A 20631-nucleotide genomic window follows, 5' to 3' on the forward strand; every position below is an offset into this window, starting at 1 on the left:
TGATGGTGTCAAAATTGACTTTTTTATGTTTACAGAGAATCCCAGGAACTTGGAGGTTCTGTACAAATTCCAGATGCTGGAGTAAGACATCCTTGCTGTCTGCCTGAATTAGACAATCATCCAGATAAGGGTAAATTTGAATTCCCTTGAGTCTGCAGTAAGCTACTACTGGAGCCAGGCATTTGGTGAAGACCCTGGGCGCAGTAGATAATCCAAAGGGCAGCGCAGAGAATTGAAAGTGCCTCGATCCGGCTTTGAACCTGAGGTATTTTCTGCGATCCTGCCTGATGGGAATGTGTAAATATGCCTCCTTTAAATCCAAAGTTACCATCCATGCATTTTGGACAGCATTGGAAGTAGCTGCTGTAGAGTAAGCATCTTGAATTTTGGAATTTCTAGAAAGGTGTTCAAGACCGACAGATCCAGAATGGGTCTCCATGAGTTTTGCTTCCTTGGGACTAGAAAGAGCCTTGAATAAAAACCTTTTCCCATCTCTGAAAGAGGAACCAGTTCTATGGCATTCATAGCCAAAAGAGCTTCCACCTGGTGTAAGGCCTCCGTCCATTGATGTTTTGGAAGGTCTGGCCATCCGCTTGGTCTTGGCAAGGTGTGAAAATGGAATCTGTAACCTCTTAAAACCACATCCAAAACCCATTTGTCTTGGGTTATTTGAGTCCAATTTTGATAAAAGAGAGAAAGTTTTCCTCCGAGAGGGGCTTCCAGGTAAGAAGTTCCTGCAGCCCAACAGAGGGAGTCATTGAGTTTGTTTCCTTTGAGATTGAGACCTGTCCTCTCCTCCCCTAGGAGTGGAAGCAGTCCACTGTCTTGGTCTATAAGCAGCTTGTGTTTGAGGCCTCCCTCTGGAATGTCTATATCTACCCCTCTGAGGCCTGTCTGAAGAGGGAAAGGACCAATTTTTAGAAGGCCAATTCCTGCTAAATCTAGGAGGCTGCACTTGTAAGAAATCTTTAACTGTTTTCATGGATTTCGCCTTATCCTCCATCTTTTTAATCACCTCTTCATCTTTTAATCCAAACAAAACATTATGCTGAACAGGAGCATCCAATAATTTAGCCTTTACTTGTTCAGGTAAATTTTGTTCCTTTAGCCATGCATGCCTTCTAATGACTGTGCCAGAGGCTGCAGCCCTACAAGAAGCCTCCAAGGCATCAAATCCACAGTGTAAACCATGCTTCCCAACCTGTTCAGTGGCATGCAATAAGTCATGTAATTCCTTATCATCTGCACAGGCAGAAATGGAAGAAAGCTTTTGTTTTAAGACAGACAGTAGAAATTGCTGGTATTTAAACATATGAAACTGACAGTTTAAAGCCCTAATGGACAAAGTAGCAGAAGTGTACACCTTTTTGCCCCATCTTTCTAAGGATCGAGAATCCTTTTCAGTAGGAATAGGATTTTTGGCAGAAGTGGCCTTAGCTCCCTTAGGACCCTGGGAAATGGTTTCAGGGTCAGCAGAAGGGTTCTTATATAAAAACTGATGGGAATCAGGAACCCTGTAATATCTATCAGGCTTAACAGGAGCAGGAGGAAAAGAGTCAGGGGTTAAGTTAGCCTCCGAAAAGGCATCATCCACAATATCCAAAACAGGAGGAATAGCCAGGGGTCTATGTTGGGGAAGAAGAAGAAATTCCCTCAGTCTTTTCTTGAATTCCGAATACTCCTGTCCTTCCCAGTGGAAATGTTCCCTCATTTCATGCAAAGTTTCCCCAAAAGAAAAATCCTCAGGGGGAGAAGCTGAAGGAATGGATTCTTCAGCATCAGAATCCTCATAAGGAGGGAAAGAATATTCCTGATCGGAAGAAGAAACAGAGGAAACAGAAGCCTGATTAGAGGAATCATAAGGGATATCCTGCCTAGGCCTTTTGTCTGGAGGGGGATGAGAACCCCTAATCATAGTAAGTAAATCCTCCGCCATCTTGAGTAACTGTTTCTGTGACTTGGGAGCTGGTTCAGAAGAGGCCTGTGTAGAAGTCTTTGATTTTGTAGGAGCCTTTGCCTTTGGCTTTGCCTTTATTAGTAGCTGAGCAGGCCTGAAAACCCCTTCGGAAGCCGGTACTTGCACAGCGGCTCCGGACCCATCCGAAGGAGCATTGTCCAAAGGTCCTGCAACAGGAATATTTAAAGGCCTGGTTGGCTCCTCATGAGAGTTCGTTTCGGCCGTCGGTTCTGAAATGGTCGACGACAGAGGCTGCAAAAGCACCTCACTGACGACGGCTGAACCTGAAGCTGGCTCCGGTTGTGCGCTATCATCAGATTTGGACCTCGGAGGCCTGTCTTTATCCTTGCGACGTTTGTGAACTCCAGTAGCCGGAACTGTATCCGACGACATTTTGTAATTAAAGCGCCTACCGAAGTAATGAAAGGCAAAATCGTACCTTCGCTTAATTGTACATTGATTGAATCTAGCACAAAACCGACAACTAGCTACGTCGTGGTCAGGGCCCAAGCAAGGAATACAGTAAGAATGAAAATCCTTATGAGGTATTTGCTTCCCACATGAAATACAATTATTAACTTTTTCTGACATTGGAGTGGAGCAAGAAAAAAGTTTCCCCAACGGGGTACTTAGCTTTGAGTGGAGAAGAAAATCTTCGGATTCAAGTATATCAGTAAAATTCATCAGGAGTCAGCTGACCGGCACTTGCGAACTGCTATCACCGCACGGCAAGAAAGACTGGAGAAGATGGCGTCGGCTGTCAGCTTTGTACTCCTGGCGCTCTGACGTCAGGGAGCATGGTTGAACAGCCGACGCCGGACCCAGACTTTGGGATTCTGGCCGACCGAGGGCTGCCTGCCGGCAGGGGAGAACCCTACAGTCATGACTGCAACAGTGAAACACGATGAACATCATCGTACTCTTGCTCAAACACTCTCCAATTTTCTGCAAACTATTGTCAAACACAAGCAGACCTGGTTTTCGAAATCCATCTGCCATGCCAACAAATTATGTCCAAACACACTGTAATAATATGGCCCTTGTAATTATATACAAACAAGCTGTGCGTGCCTGCAATAGCATTCAAATGCACAATAAACTCTTCAAAATACTGTACTTTGCGAAATATGCTGTGAAATAACTATACTGTAATACTGCATAAACATGCAAACACTTCATACACTTCAGACAACTCGAACAGCTTTGATTAATGCGAAAAAGTAGTGCTCAGCAAAAAAAATGTGGTAATTTCCCTTATTTTATTCAATTTTATGCAATTCGAACTTTATTTCAAACATTTTCCGTAGTTATTCGAACATTTCTATTAATATGTTGCAGTTTCAAATATTTCTGTTACTTAGAAATTTGTTTATAGAGTATTCTGAATGCTTCGTTTCATATTTTGCGAATAAGTTGTGTGAAGAAGGTTTTTTGAGAATATTAATTAAAAACAATGCAGATATGAATATACTTATGTATGGAAATTATAAAAGTAAGGAGAAAGATGTGCGAGAAGGGTAGAGAAGAATTTATGTAATACGGGTTATTTGGAATAAAATTAAATGAACAACGTAGGACCACCAAGGCTCTAAAATCCAGTCTATTCCAACAGTAAAACAGATGGATAAGTGCTTTCACATAGGATAACCAAGCTTCATCAGATCTGGATATTTGGAATGAAAGACTGAATTAAATTTTGTTTAAGTTGAATAGGAAACAGATTTTGGCTGATATATTTTTAAAAAAATTAGATTATGGTTGTGGAAGAAGGAGTGGGAGTCAATTAAAGAATAATAATAATGAAGATGGGATATAGGAATGGATAGATATGTATCTTTAAATTATGTATAATTTGTAAAAATGCAAATAATGTTTTGCTCATGTTGTGTTAATTAAAGGACCCCTAGTATTTTTGATGGGTGCCATCGGATCTTTTACATCCACTTGAGATACCATGCTGAAGTCAAAACCCTATCTGACTTGCACATTCAGCAGTGATAAGGGTCTCTTATTGAATTGTGGGAAGTGAGAAAAAAACAGAAAGAGATTTCCATTACCTGCCATACTCAAGATTGTTGAAGAATATTGTCCTTCTGAGATATAACAAACTAGAATATCCTACGTGAATACACACTGCACTCAGAACCTATCATGGGAATAATAAAGTGCACAGCACTCGCCTATTAGGACCTAGATAACAGCCAGTTTAGTGTTTCTGGATATTTATTTAATTTGTGTTTTGTTGACCGGGTTAGTCCACTGGGCAGGTAGCCCATTTTCAGTGAAGACCCGAGGAGAAAGGCTCCACACAAGGATACAAAAAAGCAAACAATACAATCATTTGAATACAATAAAAAATGTATACATTCATGCTGCATATGCAGAAAGAGTACAACAGATCAAGTATACATGAAAAATTCTAAAAAAGATAACAGGAGGTTGAAACTCACAGGTTAACAATAGGTCTTTTTAAAGAAGAAAATACAAAAATAGGGTTAGAAGAGGGGAGGAAGTATTAAATAGAGGAATAGAGGTTGACAGAGGTAGGATATGTGGTACAGTTTTTTTTCCACAAAAAACAGACTTTCTGTTTTTGTAGCTATTTGTGAAAAGGGGTACTCGACACCCCAGTGAATGCACTTCATTCTGATTCACCAACTCATTCCGTAACAAAACTGCCACACAAGAAAAAATACTTACCTGATGTACGCAGTCCAAGAATTGAAGGAAGACTGGGGTGAAGCCACTGCTCTGATTTGCAAGAGTTTGCGCACTACGATGACTGAAACGATGACCAAAGGAGAGCCACTCCTTCTCAATCAAGAGACGAAAGCCTTCCATGGTTCGATAATGGTTGTCTGATAAAAGTTGTACAAGTGATACCACCTAAGAAGAAGGAAAAATAGAAATGAAACACCAGAGTCCTTCTCAGTTACAGTTTAAATGAATCTTCAACTTATTCTGTTCTTTGTTTATGCTGATCACTATGAAATCGACAAATTCCATGAGGTCTACATAGTTTCGATCCTGTAATTCAGAAAAAAAAAATACAAAATATATTTAAATGACTTGATCGAGAGCAAACCTAAACTACACAGATCAAGATTTTAGTCCACTTAATACTAGAAAATGACTATGCACAGAAGAAATTGAAGTGTTTAATGTTCATATTCATTTGCAGCTGATTTTGGCATTGGCATAAGGAATAAGATGTTTACTTCACAGACACAAGATACAAGGTTTGAATCTCACTTCTGGTCACTGTCTGGTTATTGGCTGTAATAGTCTGCAGACTGATTACCCAGTATTACCCATGAACCAACTTAACCATAACACACCCACAAAAGAGTTATACCAGTATTGTAGTGTAGAAAGAATAAAGGACTGACCGAGATCCAGTTAACCTACTTTTAAAGTCTGTGGCACTGATGGAGTTGATCAGGGAGAATACTGTCAATATTTAAACAGGGTCTCTAATTCTGAATATTTGGCCCTTTATTTTCAGATTTGTCGTCAACATAACAGAAAAGTGGTTAAGACTGTGGAAGAATGTTTGAGGGACACCAAAAATCAGTATGAGTTCTTTGACTTCAATGGGTCAATACAGTTAAGGAGATGCCTCTAGAGGAAACAGGACACAATCCCTTGATTACTGCATGCCACCTCTGGGGACAAAGGAACAGATATGCATGGCAGAAATGTTGATGGCCCTATAGTAAAAAAAAAAAAAATCCATGAAGATCGATGGTAACAGTATTCTCACAGTTTAGCTCCTGCCTTCAGAAGAAACGAATAGAAACTAGCACTCCTGCCTCTGGAAGGAATAAACAGGACAACTGGGCAAATAGGAGAGACACTACTTAATAAAACAAAACAAAAAAATCTCACAGGAGCTAGAGATGCTTCGAAACATCTGAAGACTAAGGCAACGAAAATGATGCATAAAAATTCATCAAATGCTTGGTCACTGAACCACAGCTAATGAAATCAACCCCTCATCCAGAAACAAGTGGAAGACAAGCAGTTTTACACCCCACTCACCTCTTACTTAACTATAACAACTTCAAAGACACACAAATACAGAGGAAGTGAGAATATTTAGATGAGCTGGAGTTTCAGCGAGATGGAACTGTGATGAGTTCTAATATTCTCAAATTCAACATGCGGCTAAGAAGCAAACAGAATTAAATTTACAGCCTTGTCAAGGAGGTCCTTCTGAATCAGAAGTGCACATCTACTGTTAGAATCATCTATGCCTCAAATAAGGGTGTGTTGGTGTTCCAACTAAAGAGAAAGGGAAGCAATGCATGCAGGAGGAGGAAAGCACAACAGCAGTGCATTTTTGTCATGAAATGTGTAAAAATGCAGAACTACATGGGAAGACAAAAAGTCAGAAACAATGCAAACACAATTCCAAAGCAGCAGAGAGTAACAGCAGTACTGCCAGTTCTTTACATTTACTTTATGGAGCTGGCAACAGTTTTATAGGACTAGAGGAACAAAGGTAGCCATAATTTCAGATCACAGACAGCAACGACAAAGTAATCAACTACAGCTAAATCAGTCCAATTTTACTGGCAGAACTGGTGTACGCTCTGCCAAAGCACAGCATTATAGAACACTTGAAATTAATACGCCAAAAGGATATGAATTAGATTTTCTTTGTGGAAGGTAAGGGTGGAGAAGAAATGTCAAACCTAACAGATTTTACATATTTCCCCAAGTATGCAACTGTGTGACAGAGTACTATGGAGTAGCAAATGAGGCCTACTTAGGTTCAATAAGGGATTCGGACAAAGTTAAATACACAAGTTTGCAAGTTCAAGTATGGCCATTTATATGAGCGATAAAACAACAAACAGGTTAATACGCTCAGGTAATGATGGCTAACAGACGCAGGTAATGGTGACAAAATTCATTCATGCTGAAAGGGAATTCTGAACAATGACAAGTCACAATGATGATGCTATGGATTTAGCAGTCTAATATTTTTACCAACAAAACAAATGGGTAGGAAGGAAAGACACACATTTGCGAATAGTTTCACAAAACCTTGTGAAATACACTCAGTGCATAAGGGAATTGCTAAGAGTATAGCAAGGACAACTCAATACAAAATGCAAAAATGAGCTAAGTCATCATAGCATCGCATAACCAATAAAAGAAAAATTAAAGTTATGTAATTACAGCATTATATCCCAGTTCACATTCATAGGTAGGTACTAGGCTATCGGCCCAAGGGCCTACGCAAGCCTAGCCAACAAGGTTCCCTGGCTTACGCCACCCAAGAAAGTTATTTTCCTGTGCCACTGTTGAGCAGAGACACAGAAGTGATCCCAGGGTGCATTTCCTATTTCCCATCCACTCATCAAGATTTTTCTTGAAGAGTGCTAATGAAGAACTTTGCTTGACATAGATGGGTAGCCCAGAGTATGAGAAGTCTCTGGGACAGGAATCTATCCCTCCAGCATGTCCTGTTTATTGTGGTGACATGGTTTAGGTCCCTAGAATGTGCAGCATGGAAGAATTGGGATTTCTGTAGGTGTAGCATGTCCCGTTTGACATAGTTTTATATGTGTGGCAGAGGTCACCTCAGAGTAGGTGATATGCTACGGAGTAAAGCTGGAGTTTTTTGAGGCGGTCAGTGTAGGACATTTGCTTGAGGCCAGTAATCCTCTTTGTGAGGTACTTCTATAGCCTTTCCAGCTGCTGCAGATGCCTTGTGAGGTACATTCCAAAAGGGGCGTTGTACTCTATAATGGGTCTAATGAGTGTAGAGTAGAGGGAACAATTACCTCTTTTTTCCTGGATGAGAACCCTTTTATGATGAGGTGTGCCACGTAGAAGGACTTCCTGACTACTGTGGCGATGTGACTATCAAAGGAGAGGCTACTGTCCACCTGGGTCCCAAGGCCTCTTATCACACATTCGGTGTTAAGTAGACTGCTGCCTATGTGGTAGTTCATGGGTACAAAGTGTTTACCAAAGGGGATGACGCTGCACTTTTTGGCACTGAGCTTGAGACCAAGGCTCTGACACCAGGCATCTGTCAAAGCGAGACCCTTCTGTAGGACGCCCACATCATTTGGGGACTTGACTATGGCTCCTCGTTTGCAGTCATCTGCAAACTTCGTTAGCCAGAGGCCTTCTGTGTTAGCCTGTACTTCAGAGAAGTAGATACCAAACAGGAGAGGTCCCAGGACAGAACCCTGTGGTACTCCACTTGTCACTGCTTTAAGGTCAGATTTGGAGTCTGCGAATTTTACAGTGTGGGTTCTGTCAGTGAGCCAGTTGACAACCCATCTTGTGACGTAGGGATTTATACCTAGTTTAGTGAGTTGAGCTAGAATTCCAGAATGGGGGATGGTGTTGAAAGCCTTGGCGAGGTCAATATAGGCTGTGTGAACCACCTTACCCCTCATCTATGGCTTTCGTGACTGCCTCAAAGAAGTCGATCAGGTTCAGGAGGCATGATCTGCCTTTCACAAACCCGAACTGGGTGGGATCCAGAGTTTGAAGTATATCAATGTCTTTGTTTATGAGCTCCATGATGATACATTTCATGGCCTTGCAGACCAGGCTCGTTAGGCTAATAGGTCGATACTTCCCAGGATCAGTGGTGGCTCCCCCTTTGTGGAGTGGGATAACTGTTGCTGTGCACCATTCAGTGGGCACAAAGCCTGATGCGAGGCTATTATTGAACATGGTGCTTAGGTGGGGAGCCAGTTCGTTCTGAAGTTCATGTAAAACGCAGCCTGGGATGTTGTCCGGTCCCATGGATGCTGTGTTTTTTCACTTCAGCATCAGCACTGGTAGCGACAGACAGCATTACGCCCAGCGCCTATCAAAGCTCAAAATCGTCCCCCCAACGTTTTCCCCGAGTTTGCCTTTCGTATACCTTATACAACATAATAAATTTGATCATGCCCCTACTATACACTGCTCAGACATAACTGAATAGGTTCCTCTAAACTATACATAAAAGGAAGATGAGATGAGAGGGTATGCTCACATGGATGGACATGACCCATGAAAAATAAGTACACAACTTTGTATCTTACATGATCCAGTCCATTCACTTCATTGTCAGGATAGTGTCTCTAGCTACTGCTCTTGGGTGGGTTCACAACAGAATGCAACAGAGAAAGGTGTCAGTGAAAGTTGATCTTGATCTGAAGATCACATCTGATTGAATTTACCTAAACCTAAGATGTTTATATGCATGCAAGGGAAGTGGCAAAATGCTATGACAGAAGTTCTTTGAAGACTACCCAGGCAAAGTTCAGCATAATCCTTCAGGCTGTCCCCAAGCAACAATGACTAATGAAAGTTTATACAATAGACTAAGTTGTAGAATCAAAGATTTCCTGGGCAGACACACCTTTGAAAAGTCAGACAATGTGGCAGCAGCTCTAACTGAATGGACCTTAAAAGGCTCAGGCAGTGAGTTACCTACTAGAGTATAAGGTGGCATAACCTAACTTAATACAACCTGTAACTAAACAGCTGAAATCTAGTTGTGACAAGATTCCCTTTGGCACCTTAAGAAAAAAGTTAAAGTTTCATGGATATTCAGAATCCAGTACCTTGATTACTATACTAACAGAATTCGAACATCTAGCCTATGCAAAGGATCTCACAATGATTAGACTTCTCCAATCTCTCAACTATTTGGGTGTTTAAATACGCAAGACCATCTAAGTGACTAAGTCAACACTGAAGGTGGTTTTTTAAGAAAGAAAATTTGTACAAAAGAAAACTGCATCTGTAACATGGCTGGAAGAACCTGATATGTTCTGAAGCAGAATGCCTCTCTATAGTGCCTACTCAGAAAAAATTCTATACCTTCCTGTTTGTTGACCTGGACAAACCGCCCTTTGAGTAGTTGCAAAAAGCCTACAAGGCTTGCTATATCCAAGGCAGTGAAAATAAAATTCAGACTGAGAACAGTCCTCACATCCCTGGACTGTAATACTGCCCAGTTGTGTTTTCAGCCCTACACCGAGGAATAAATTGACAATATGCAATTAACAGGATGACAGATTCTGTAGCGATATCCATTCCATCCATTCCAGGCACATGTTTTCAGAGGTCAGAATATCTCTGCTATATCATTCTAATATTAAATCCAGTGAGATGCAACACATGCCAGACAGAACTTGATACAAATGCAAGAAAGAACAATGGGCAAAGGAAAATGGGGTAGACATCAGAACTAAGAGCTGAAGAATCTTCCTGACTTGAACAGTCCTTTTTGATAAAGTCAGCACAGTGAAAATTATTAACATTTGCATGTTAGAGGTTAGAAATGCTTATGGAATTCTGAAACTCAAAAAGTGATCTACAAATTTCACTACAGAAGGGTTACTGTGTCATGTTCTGAAACTAACCAAGAGCTAAAAAATCTGCAATGCCTTGTACCTGGAAGATGGTAGTTAATTCTTGGATCTGGCTGTGAGCAGCTAATCACCTAAATACAGGAACTCATACACTTCCAGACGATGAAAACACATAGAACAGAAATACTTTTATGAATATATTAGAAAAAAGTCAGCCCAAAGTTTATGATCTTTAACTGAAAAGAAAGATCAAAAATTCTAAACTGCAAGAATTGCCCATGTGCAGAGTGTACAGACATGTGAAGATAATGCAACTTTCATGCCAGTCATCCGGGATCAACTGCATCTCCCCAAGAGGGAAGGAAAAACTATCCTGAAAGTGTCAAACTTTCTGAATATAAAGCAGTTCAGAATTGTGGAATCCAGAAATGTCGGAAGATTTTTGCCTTTATTGTACCAAAAATAAAATGATGTAAAAGACCCTTGCCTCAAGGATATGCAATCGCTCTACTCCAGCCTCACCCTAGAGATGAGGCATAAGACACAACAGATCTGTACATCTGGAAGACTAGGGAAGGGGTGACCAGGCAGATGTGTAACCTACAAATGTCATGGTTTCTGCCTTTTCTAGTAGCTGCATAATCCATTTGCTCAGAGTAACAGCTTTCATTTAGCAAATCGTCCCTAACCACCATCTTGACCAGTGGTGTATGATCACAGAGTTGAATTACATCCATAAAATGAAATAAAGCTTTAAGAAGAATATTTTTTATGCCATAAAACTTTTTTGATAAATTTCAATAAAAAATCCCGGATGAACAGATAGACTTCAGACAGGCACAGTTTAAAGGAGGAAGGTGTTTTGTAACTGAATACTTCACTAGCCATGCTCAAAGAGCTATGCCCATATATTAAATACATTTTATTACCATAATTACTGAAGTAAATCCTACTGAAATGAACATTTCAATGACAACATTTGTACTTGTGATTCAAAACCAGAGGGGAAAAACATACAATTTTTAAAAACAGATTATTAAATCTGATATTTAGCACTTTCGTCCATCAAAGCAGACATCATCAGAACAAAAAGAATGAAACATTGTTCTGGTTTATATAGCATTTACAATCAAATCAAGGTAAATCACTTCCTGTTGAATTCATCATACTTCACTTCCTCTTAAAATAAACTAATTTTTAAAAATGAACTTCAAAACATGCTACCAAGCAATAAGTTTACAAATTTTATATAGATCTTGAATAAAAGTTCCTTATGTTAGTCATATGTACTTATTAAACGTTTATACTGTATTTAAAATGCATTTTATTAAAGAGAAGAAATAGTAAACATTGGTCACAATCTGGCATTTCTCATTTTCAATAGTGCCCCTATAAATACATTGTCATTTAAACCTGGAGGACTGGTAGCGAGCAATATTAGCTGCCAATAAAGTTCACAATATTCTATTTTAGTTTCACACTGACCCCATCTTGGGTCATAGGCAACATCGTCAAGTACAAAAAATAGAAAAGTAGCGTTTTCACATGCCTTAGTATGTTCATACAAGGCATTAGTCTCTACCTTGATTTTGATATCATAAAAAATGCTCATATACTTGCTTTTTTCCGTAACCTTTCAGTTTTCCCAACATAAAATGATGGGCACATTTTACAAGCAGTGCTATAAATAACTCCTCTGCTCATGCAATTGTAGATTTTTTTTACTGCCCAATATATTGCCATTTACGCCAACTTTTATTTGTTCTGTATTAGCAATGTAAGGGCATTGATTACATGCCCCACATTTGTGTATCCTAAATGGAAAAATGCCCCCATATTTTCTTTTCAATAATTTATTTAAACGTTTGATCCCTTTTACATACAAACACTGGGAGCTCTGAAAAAACTTGCAACATATTGGGTAATTCTGAAAATATGTCCCAGTATTTTAGTACTATTTGCCAAGCTTAGAATCTTGTGTATATTTCAATATAAAGGATTTACTAAACTCATCAACAGCACTAACTATGGAACATGCATTCTCCTGCACTTTGTTTTTAACCCAAACCCAATAAAGGGATAATTTTATACCCCAAGCTAATCTTATTTCAACCATATACCGCTTCTTGAGATCTACAAGTAAAACCTCTGTGCACAAAAATGCTACAATGATGTTTTCTTCTTCTAAAGGATCATCATACTCAGATGTCATCCGGGCCGATCAAACCAACTGTCCTTTCACAATATTCCTTTTTTGGTGTATTGGATGATCACTAGTATAATGCAGGTACAAGTTAGAAAAAATGTCTTTCCTATACAAGTTAGACTTAAAGGTTCTTTATATCTGTTCTTCTGTACAAGTACATCTAAACAGTGCATCACTCTTTCTGTTATATTATAGGTGAACCTAAGAAAAGTAGTAGTCTGAGGTAATCAATAAAATACAACAAACTGTCTCTAGTCCACCCATAATACAAAAATGCCATCTAAAAATCAGATGGCAAGACTGCAACATTTAAAAAATGGTGAGTTTAACAAATATTTTTCCCATATCCAAAATACAACATCCACTTGTCTGCATGAAAAACATACCTTCAAAATAAAGTTCCTCAGCACAAACTCCATACATTCCAGAACCAACTTCACCTCCTGTTGATTTAAAAACTCATTTTATCAAACTCTATTCAATAAATTTTAAATCCTGTTCATGCGGAATTACAAATATATATATATACACATATACCGGCTATATCCATAATTGTAAACAGGTCTTCTTTATATAGGGCCTGGTTTATTCTTATTAAGAAATACAATGGACCTAACAAGATATGTTTTTTCAAATTAACAAAAGGCTTTAATTTTTCTATCCATGTAGACAGCTAGCAGGTATATTTTTTAACCTTTAGCTGCTACTGTAGGTCTAAGGGGTGGGTCCCAAAATGTTTTTATGGACCTTTGGTATTCCAAATATTGTTGAACTAACGCCTTTTTCAATATAAAAGAAATTAAAAAGGGTTTTATCAATAACCCCCTGAAGCAAACGGCCATGTAAAATAAAATTAACATTTCTGTAAGCTAAACTGATTTCATTTTTTGATAATGAGATACATCTATTCCTAGTAAACAACATTTCCATCATTTTAACCACATAAACCAATATGTGCATTATAACCAGTCCACCCTCTCTCTGGTTTCATGTCTAATCTCTGTTTGTACTTGGCTCATGTAGTATTATTCCCTTTTCCTTTTGGTCAAGGTTGTAATACCTGTGACATTTAATCTTCTCAAAATGTCTAATGTCCTTTTCCACTAATGCTTCAGAATTTTGCAAAACTGGGAACAAAGGGAGATTAAATAAACTTCTTAAATTTAGTTGTATTTTTCAAAATTATTCTGGTCTCCAAACATGTCAAAATTAATCTTCATCAAAAAAAGTTTCAACTCAAAGTATTACTTATGTCCAAAGAATGTGCTAGAATAAAACTGAAATCATTTTTAAAAACTTTAAACTGTATCTCATCTAAGCTCAGACCACTATAATTGAAAATACTAAAATTATCTTGGGTGCAAACCCAACACAATTGTGGATTGCTGACCAACTACATTTTTCATCCTCCTGGCCTTCTTGTGCTGCTTCGGGAATGTCTGTGCTGATCCCAATACCCAGACTGTATCACTGGTGCTTGATATTTGTTTGGCAGTCTATTGAATCGTCTCAATGGGGGAAATTCTAAAGGGTTTATACATCAAAACTCTGTTCATCGCTATCACCTATAATTTTAACATCCCTTTTAGAATGTTATGTATTAGATTTATCAGACTTGTCAGTTATTGGATGATCAAAGTAAAATCTACCTTTATTTCTTGAATGGAGTAAAACTATATTGGCCTTATATTCCTTTTTTTATTTCATTCTAATTTATCAATTTTATTTTTCTTTAAAATCATACATTTGTCATCCACTTTTGTAACATTGAACAATATTTCTCTCTATAGTCATCAAGAGCAAATAATAAATAATTTTGTACTGTCACATTCAAATGTATTCTTGCATCCAATAAAGTCTCTAAAAGTTTGTCATTATTTCTATTTATAGCTCTCATATGCTAAATGCCACAATCGTCAAAAATGGCCAGTAACTCACGGTGAAATGCTGCCCCTTTAATAACATTGTTAGGAAATTTATACACCCTCAGTCTCCTTGGAACTCGTTTTTGTGCTATACATTCGTTGAGGAATGCATTATCTAACATCAAAGAATTACATTTTAAGAGTTTAACTTGTAATAATATTAAGTGTACCTTCATATGAATTCACCATCAAACACGCGTCACCATGAAAAGATGCAGAGAATTTTGCAAGTGGACACAGGTACTGGGAAGGATTTCTAAACAGTTTACCACAAAAACTTCAAGGGAAAGCAAACAGCAATACTAAAAGAAATGTTGAAGGCAAGACAGCCCAACCAAATAAACCTCTGGTTCTAGAACTCTGGTTTGTATGGCAGTATTGTTTTAAAAAGATGCACTGCTGACTAAGTAACTGTGGTGCAGTAACAGCCACTGACACATCCCTGAAACGGGTCTATATCATATGAGTGAAACGCACAAATTGTGAACGATCATTTTGAATGTACCGGACATCAAAGTGCTTTTTCTGAGATTGCGGTACAGTGAAGAATGGTATATTTGCCCTTTCCTTACTGTAGTGTGATCTTGGAGTTGGAATATATATTTAGCGGGGGGGGGGGCACAGGCCCCCACAATAGGAAGTTCAAGGTCCGGTACTTCGATATTATGAGCGTTCGCAATTTGTGCGATTCACTCATATGATATAGACCCCCCCCGAAACATGCACAAGAGATAGTTACCCCTCATTCAAGTTAACCTTTTCAAGCATCAGAATTGATGCCTGGCCTCTTGATGTCATTAAGTACAATTACTTGCTGGGTCTGCTTGCCTAATAGCATCTCTTCCTGATATAAGAGAGAAATCATTTGGTCTGCCCTGGGGGGTACTGAACTGTCATAATATAAAGCAATAGCTGGCTGTATACAATGAAACTATAAATTAGGCATCACTTCTCTCACACTGAAGAAATTAAAGCAAATTAACTAATTTAAAGAAATCTTGGAAACCACTTCTGCCACAGCATAAGGACAGGAAACTAGGGAAGACCTGCTCTGAACAGAAAACAGAATGAGCCTTCTGGAAAATATACCTGGAGATTCAAACTTTTGCAGAAGTCATAACTCCTTGAACAAAAAGCAGAGCAAGCAAACTCTCAACCATAAAATACAGGCCAAGAGAAGGGATAGGTTCTAATAAGGAACTTCAAGACTAGTACTACTTCCAGGAAATTCCTGGTTGGCAAAGCCAAGGAATGCACCTTCAAGAAACAAGAACTCAGATCAGACATCTGACAAACAAGTGTGTCCTAGACTGAAGCGGAGAGAAATCCAGACTTAGTACTTCTGACCAGAAAGAGAAATACTTCATGGTTTTTGGCATGGTTTCTAAATTCACCGATAGCCAGCATGTCCTCAGTGAACTGTTTCCTAAAAGGACAAAAGAGCTAAACTGTCCAAGCAGTAACCTGCAGAGTCCTCAGTTTGGGGTAAATTTGAGCCCTTCTCAGCATATTGGTAGAGAAGGTCTAACAGCAAAGGAGCATAAGATGTGTTATCCTGAACATCTGATTGAAGAGGGAGAACCAGTGCTGCCTGGGCCAAAACAGTTCTATTAGATAAACCTTTGCCCCCTCATTCCCCTACCTTCTAGACCTCCTGGGGAGAAGTGTGATCACAACAATGCATAAACAAACGTACTTAATTACTCAAAGGAGAAGACATCCAACTGTGATGCCCTGAATTGAAATTTCCTCAGCTTCATGTTGTTTGAGGACGCAAACAGCTCTATCGCTGGAACACGTCACCTGTGAAATACCTGCAGGAAAAAATTCCTATGGAGATTTGCAGCTAATCCACTTAATTAGTCCCCCACAGAGTTCAAGTGAGTTGAGATGCAGTTACCTTTGTAGACAGACACAGCCAACTGTCCTAAGGGATATGATTGCATCTCCCCTTGCTTATGTACCACATTACAGTCATGTTGTTGATTGCTACCTGCAAGACCCCTTTTTCCCAGATAGGCTTATAGTTTTGACTGGCCCGGATCAAGGCCATCATTTCCTTTACAATTCCAAGTCTCATACCTTGATTTTGGATTCATGGCCCCAGTACCTCCAGGTCATTTATGTGGGCTTCCTATGCACGTCTGAAATATCTGCAGTTAAAAATAATAGTTGGGAATGCTGCCTAAAATGTGAATTCCTGGATTTTGTCTGACCTAGTTGCGCATCATCAGAATAAGTTATATCTGAGAAAAACAATGACCAGTTAAACATTCCTTTCCTATAAACGGCTTATTAGAGGAGCAAAGTTCCTATGAAACTGAATTACTGACTGCTAGTTTCCAAAAGGAGATAGAACGTAAAGCAAAAGATGACATGATGATTTTTTCCCCTTTTGAAAATTTATCAGAAGAGCTAAATTAAATAGAGCTCTAAAAGTTAAGATGCTGGGGGAAAGAAATGTTCTTGTCATATTCACAATCTGGATACCTAAAATACTTTGCTATTCTGAAAATGTATACATCTTTTTTGCACTTAGGGGAGTTAAAGAGTGTTAACTCTGATAAATGCTGCTGACTGTGAATATGGATCTGACTGACAACTTTCACAACAATGAAAACAATGTATGTAGGAATAACTGACCATGGCAACACTAGAAGCTTGATCATCTACATTTTACTCTGTATCTAGTGTCCTTTGGAGATGATTCTGACCTGTGAAAATGTAACATCGTGATAAGATTCTGCAATATGGGGAATCAATCCATCCTGTATCCAAAGACCTATTGTACTCCCTTTTGTTTTTGATTGTTCAGGATATCTTGAAATATCAAAAAAAAGATCATTGCCAAAATAGATGTTTAGACAGTGTAACTGACAAAACTGACTTCTGTATTTCAAAGCAAAAACACCTTTGTTTTGTGAAAGGCACGGGTACAGCAACTACATGTTGCTACTTTTAAAAAAAATTTCACAGTGCTGCTCTGTTACGAAAGCCGGAGTGAAGCAGTTAAAAACATACATATATCTACAGTTTTACTTAGTTTTTCTAGATGTTCTAAATGAATATTGCCTTTTTATGTGAAGAAAACGTTAGTGCATGGATGAACAAATGGGAACGTAGTACTGTGATGAGAAACTGCAAAGTAGTAGAAACACTGAAAGGTTCAGAATAATGATTTCATATTTCTATTGTCAATCAAGGATGTGAATTACGACTGGAAGGACTTTTCCAAGGCATCATGTTTTCATGTACTTAGTGTCTGCAGTTCTGCTATGTTAGTCTAGTTTTAGATTATGTGAAATCGTGTTAGACTTCACTCTATGCTGCCAATCTATTACGATAGATAAAATGTCTTGTCTTGAACTGCTTTTGTGTCTCAACAGATTTATTGAAGACGGATGGTAATAAGGCACCTCTTAACCATGATAACTTCCTGGACTTCTAAATTCTACCACCAGTTCTAAACCTGGCTTGACTGCAGATCTGTTCGATCACCTTCACACGTACTGTCCTAACACACTGCCATCCTCCATCTGTTGCACTTGACTCCTCTTCTTCCTGAGTGGATAAGACAAAATTATTTTCTTGAGCTGCTGTGTTTTTCCTCCATTTAGCTTCCCAGTCTTCAGCCTAGTCTCTCTGTTGATGTTAACAAGTTTTTCTGATCACTGCTTGCATCTGACCATGGCCGCCAGTCGTTTACACAGGGACATGTTTTCCTATGGATGACTGCATTTTCTGATTTCATAATGGATAGTTTAAGCCCATGATGCATTTGGGAGGGGTATTTAAATCTTGTTTTGAGTGCAAGTAATTGATTCTGATGAACTATGGATTTTAACGGACAAAAGCACATAATCATTGGTATTTTACTACAGAGAATTATTAAAAGTATGTTTATAGTTTCTCTGACTTTGTGTCGCTTCTTATCAGGTTGGATTCGGTCCTAGTTTTGTGCTATCATTTTCAAGTGTTATTTCTTTCTCTCATGAGTTGTTTAGTTTGATAGGTTAAGCGTGGGGCAGAATTTATTTTCATTCTTTTATGACTATGTGGGGCTTGTTGGTTTAGTATGGTTAAGGAGGAGTTACTGAAGTGACAGCTTCATCTAAAGGCAGACATTTCAGGGGTTCCTAGTCACATTACAGTCCGTCACTAAATACGGCTTTATCAAAATTGGTTAAGCATCTCACAGAGTTGAAGTATAGGAGTTGGGGGGGGGGGGCTTGTGGTATTCTCTGCTTTTAATTTCTCCAAGTCTTTTGGGTTTCTAATACCATGATGAGAATGGACCCCATTCCTAAGTCAAAGTATGATTAAAGTTCATTAAATTAGTATTGTTTCAGTCTTTGATGTCAGCCAGAAGTGCTCTTTGCAGCACCCGCAGTATGCCCAGTACTGACTCCCTCTGCAAGTCATATGGAGTTACATGTAGGATGACTGTGAATTCTTTTTTATAAGATCCATTGCTCCTACGATTATAGGAACCATCTGGGTATCCTTCTTCCACATTGCCCTTGTCTCTGCCTGCAAATCCTTGTATTCTATGACTGTCTCTCTCTTTCTCTCTCTACTTAAGACAATGTAGTCACTGGGTGTAGCAATTTCAATGATCACTGCTACTTTTGTTTTCTTTTCATGGACTACAATATTTGGTGTTCTCGCATCTATTTTTTGAACTGCTGGTAATGGGTGATCCCATAAAATATAAACTTCATCATTTTCTATAATGCTTTGTGGCTCATGTTTCCAGTGTTTTTCAGCTACTTAAATATTATAAAGTTTGAACAATCCCCAATGCAACAGTCTTGCCACATTATTATGCCTTTCAGTATACAGTCCTTCTTCCATCACAAACAGCACCCAGATGTGTGACGGTTTCTAATTCTGTTTTACAACACCTACATTTTGTCTGTTTCTTCCACATGTTTAATGGACTTTGTAAAACAAAGTGTAAGTAGTCCACTATCTTAGGCCACCAATATTAACCTTTAGTGTTTTGGTTTAAATTCACCTCTCCTTAACCACTCCTGCGTTTGATCCTGATCAACATGAGGTTGTTCCAAGAGTTTTCTACACCTGCAACTATATTTATGCATTTTCCACATTTCCTAGCTTCTCATTTGATCCTTCACCTTATATTCTTTCTTTTGTTTTTTGGCACATTCAGTTGCTGCCTGATTTTTATCTACTTTTGGTTTAACTTCCACTCCCACTTGACACTGGTATGCTTCTGTTAAACTAAGCAGCCAAGTTATCTTAGACTTATTCTCATCATGTTTTAAAACTTCCACTAAGTTTGGGTCTTGTGAGGTCAAAAGTATGCAGTCATATGACTGCAGGCCTATACATGTAATCAATTTCGAGAAGGCCCATATCTCCTTCAGAACAGGGAATATATAGTCTTGGTATACACCGATTTTTATGGTTTACTATTGTTTGTGCAAATGACATTCTATCGGCTGCAATGTGCCGAAAAACAGAATGTCGAACGCACAAGCAGTTTTGCAACAGTCAACTCCACTTATGCGAATGCACAATTGCATTCGCATAAGTAGAAATTGACTATCTGCACGGAGATTGTAGTACAGTGGGGGGTGGAAATTCATCCACATCCCCACTGTAGTGCGATCTCGGAGTTAGAATATACAAGTAGGGGAGGTGTGGGGGGTGCAGGGGGGCTTGCCCCCCTGTTAAAACGTGATAGCTGTATAGGAGTTTGATTTACATCAGCTCCTATACAGCTATCACGTGGTGGTTTCGACAACAATGTCGAGCATTCGGTTCGACATTGTGAACGGTAGTTATTTGTACTTTCAGTATTACCATTTGTTTATTTGAACGGAAAATGTTTTTCCGTTCGAATAAACAACAGTAAACCGATTTTTATATATCATTTGATAAGCATGAAGCATCCTTCTTGTTTTCCTGTCCAACTGATCCAATACCATTTGGGGCCAGTCAAGCACTCCAAAACTGTAAGTAAGGACAGGAAGAGCAAATTGGTTTACAGCTTGTTCCTAGATGTCAGCACTGTTTTCTGTATTAATTTTAGTCTTTTAAAATATTCCTCACAAAATTTTATTCGCATTTGTTCATGTTTTATTGTTGATCCTTCATCAATTCCCAAATATTTATACACCCGCTCTTGTTCAAGTTCTTTCATATCACATTCTTGTCCCAGGCTGATGCTTTCTAGGT

General features: G+C 38.7%; 1 protein-coding gene across 1 annotated transcript in view; it reads right to left on the bottom strand.

Moving 5' to 3' along the window:
- The window catches only part of SBF1 (SET binding factor 1), a gene marked incomplete in the record, with an annotated part of 3250730 nt that overhangs the window by 495795 nt on the left and 2734304 nt on the right, over window positions 1-20631 (bottom strand). Inside the window, 1 exon segment of the mRNA XM_044088658.1 lies at window positions 4658-4843. Coding sequence (XP_043944593.1) covers window positions 4658-4843 — 186 coding nt within the window.

The sequence above is a fragment of the Protopterus annectens genome, chromosome 11.part0 (genome assembly GCF_019279795.1).
Source record: "Protopterus annectens isolate FY-2018-M chromosome 11.part0, PAN1.0, whole genome shotgun sequence".
NCBI lineage: Eukaryota > Metazoa > Chordata > Ceratodontiformes > Protopteridae > Protopterus > Protopterus annectens.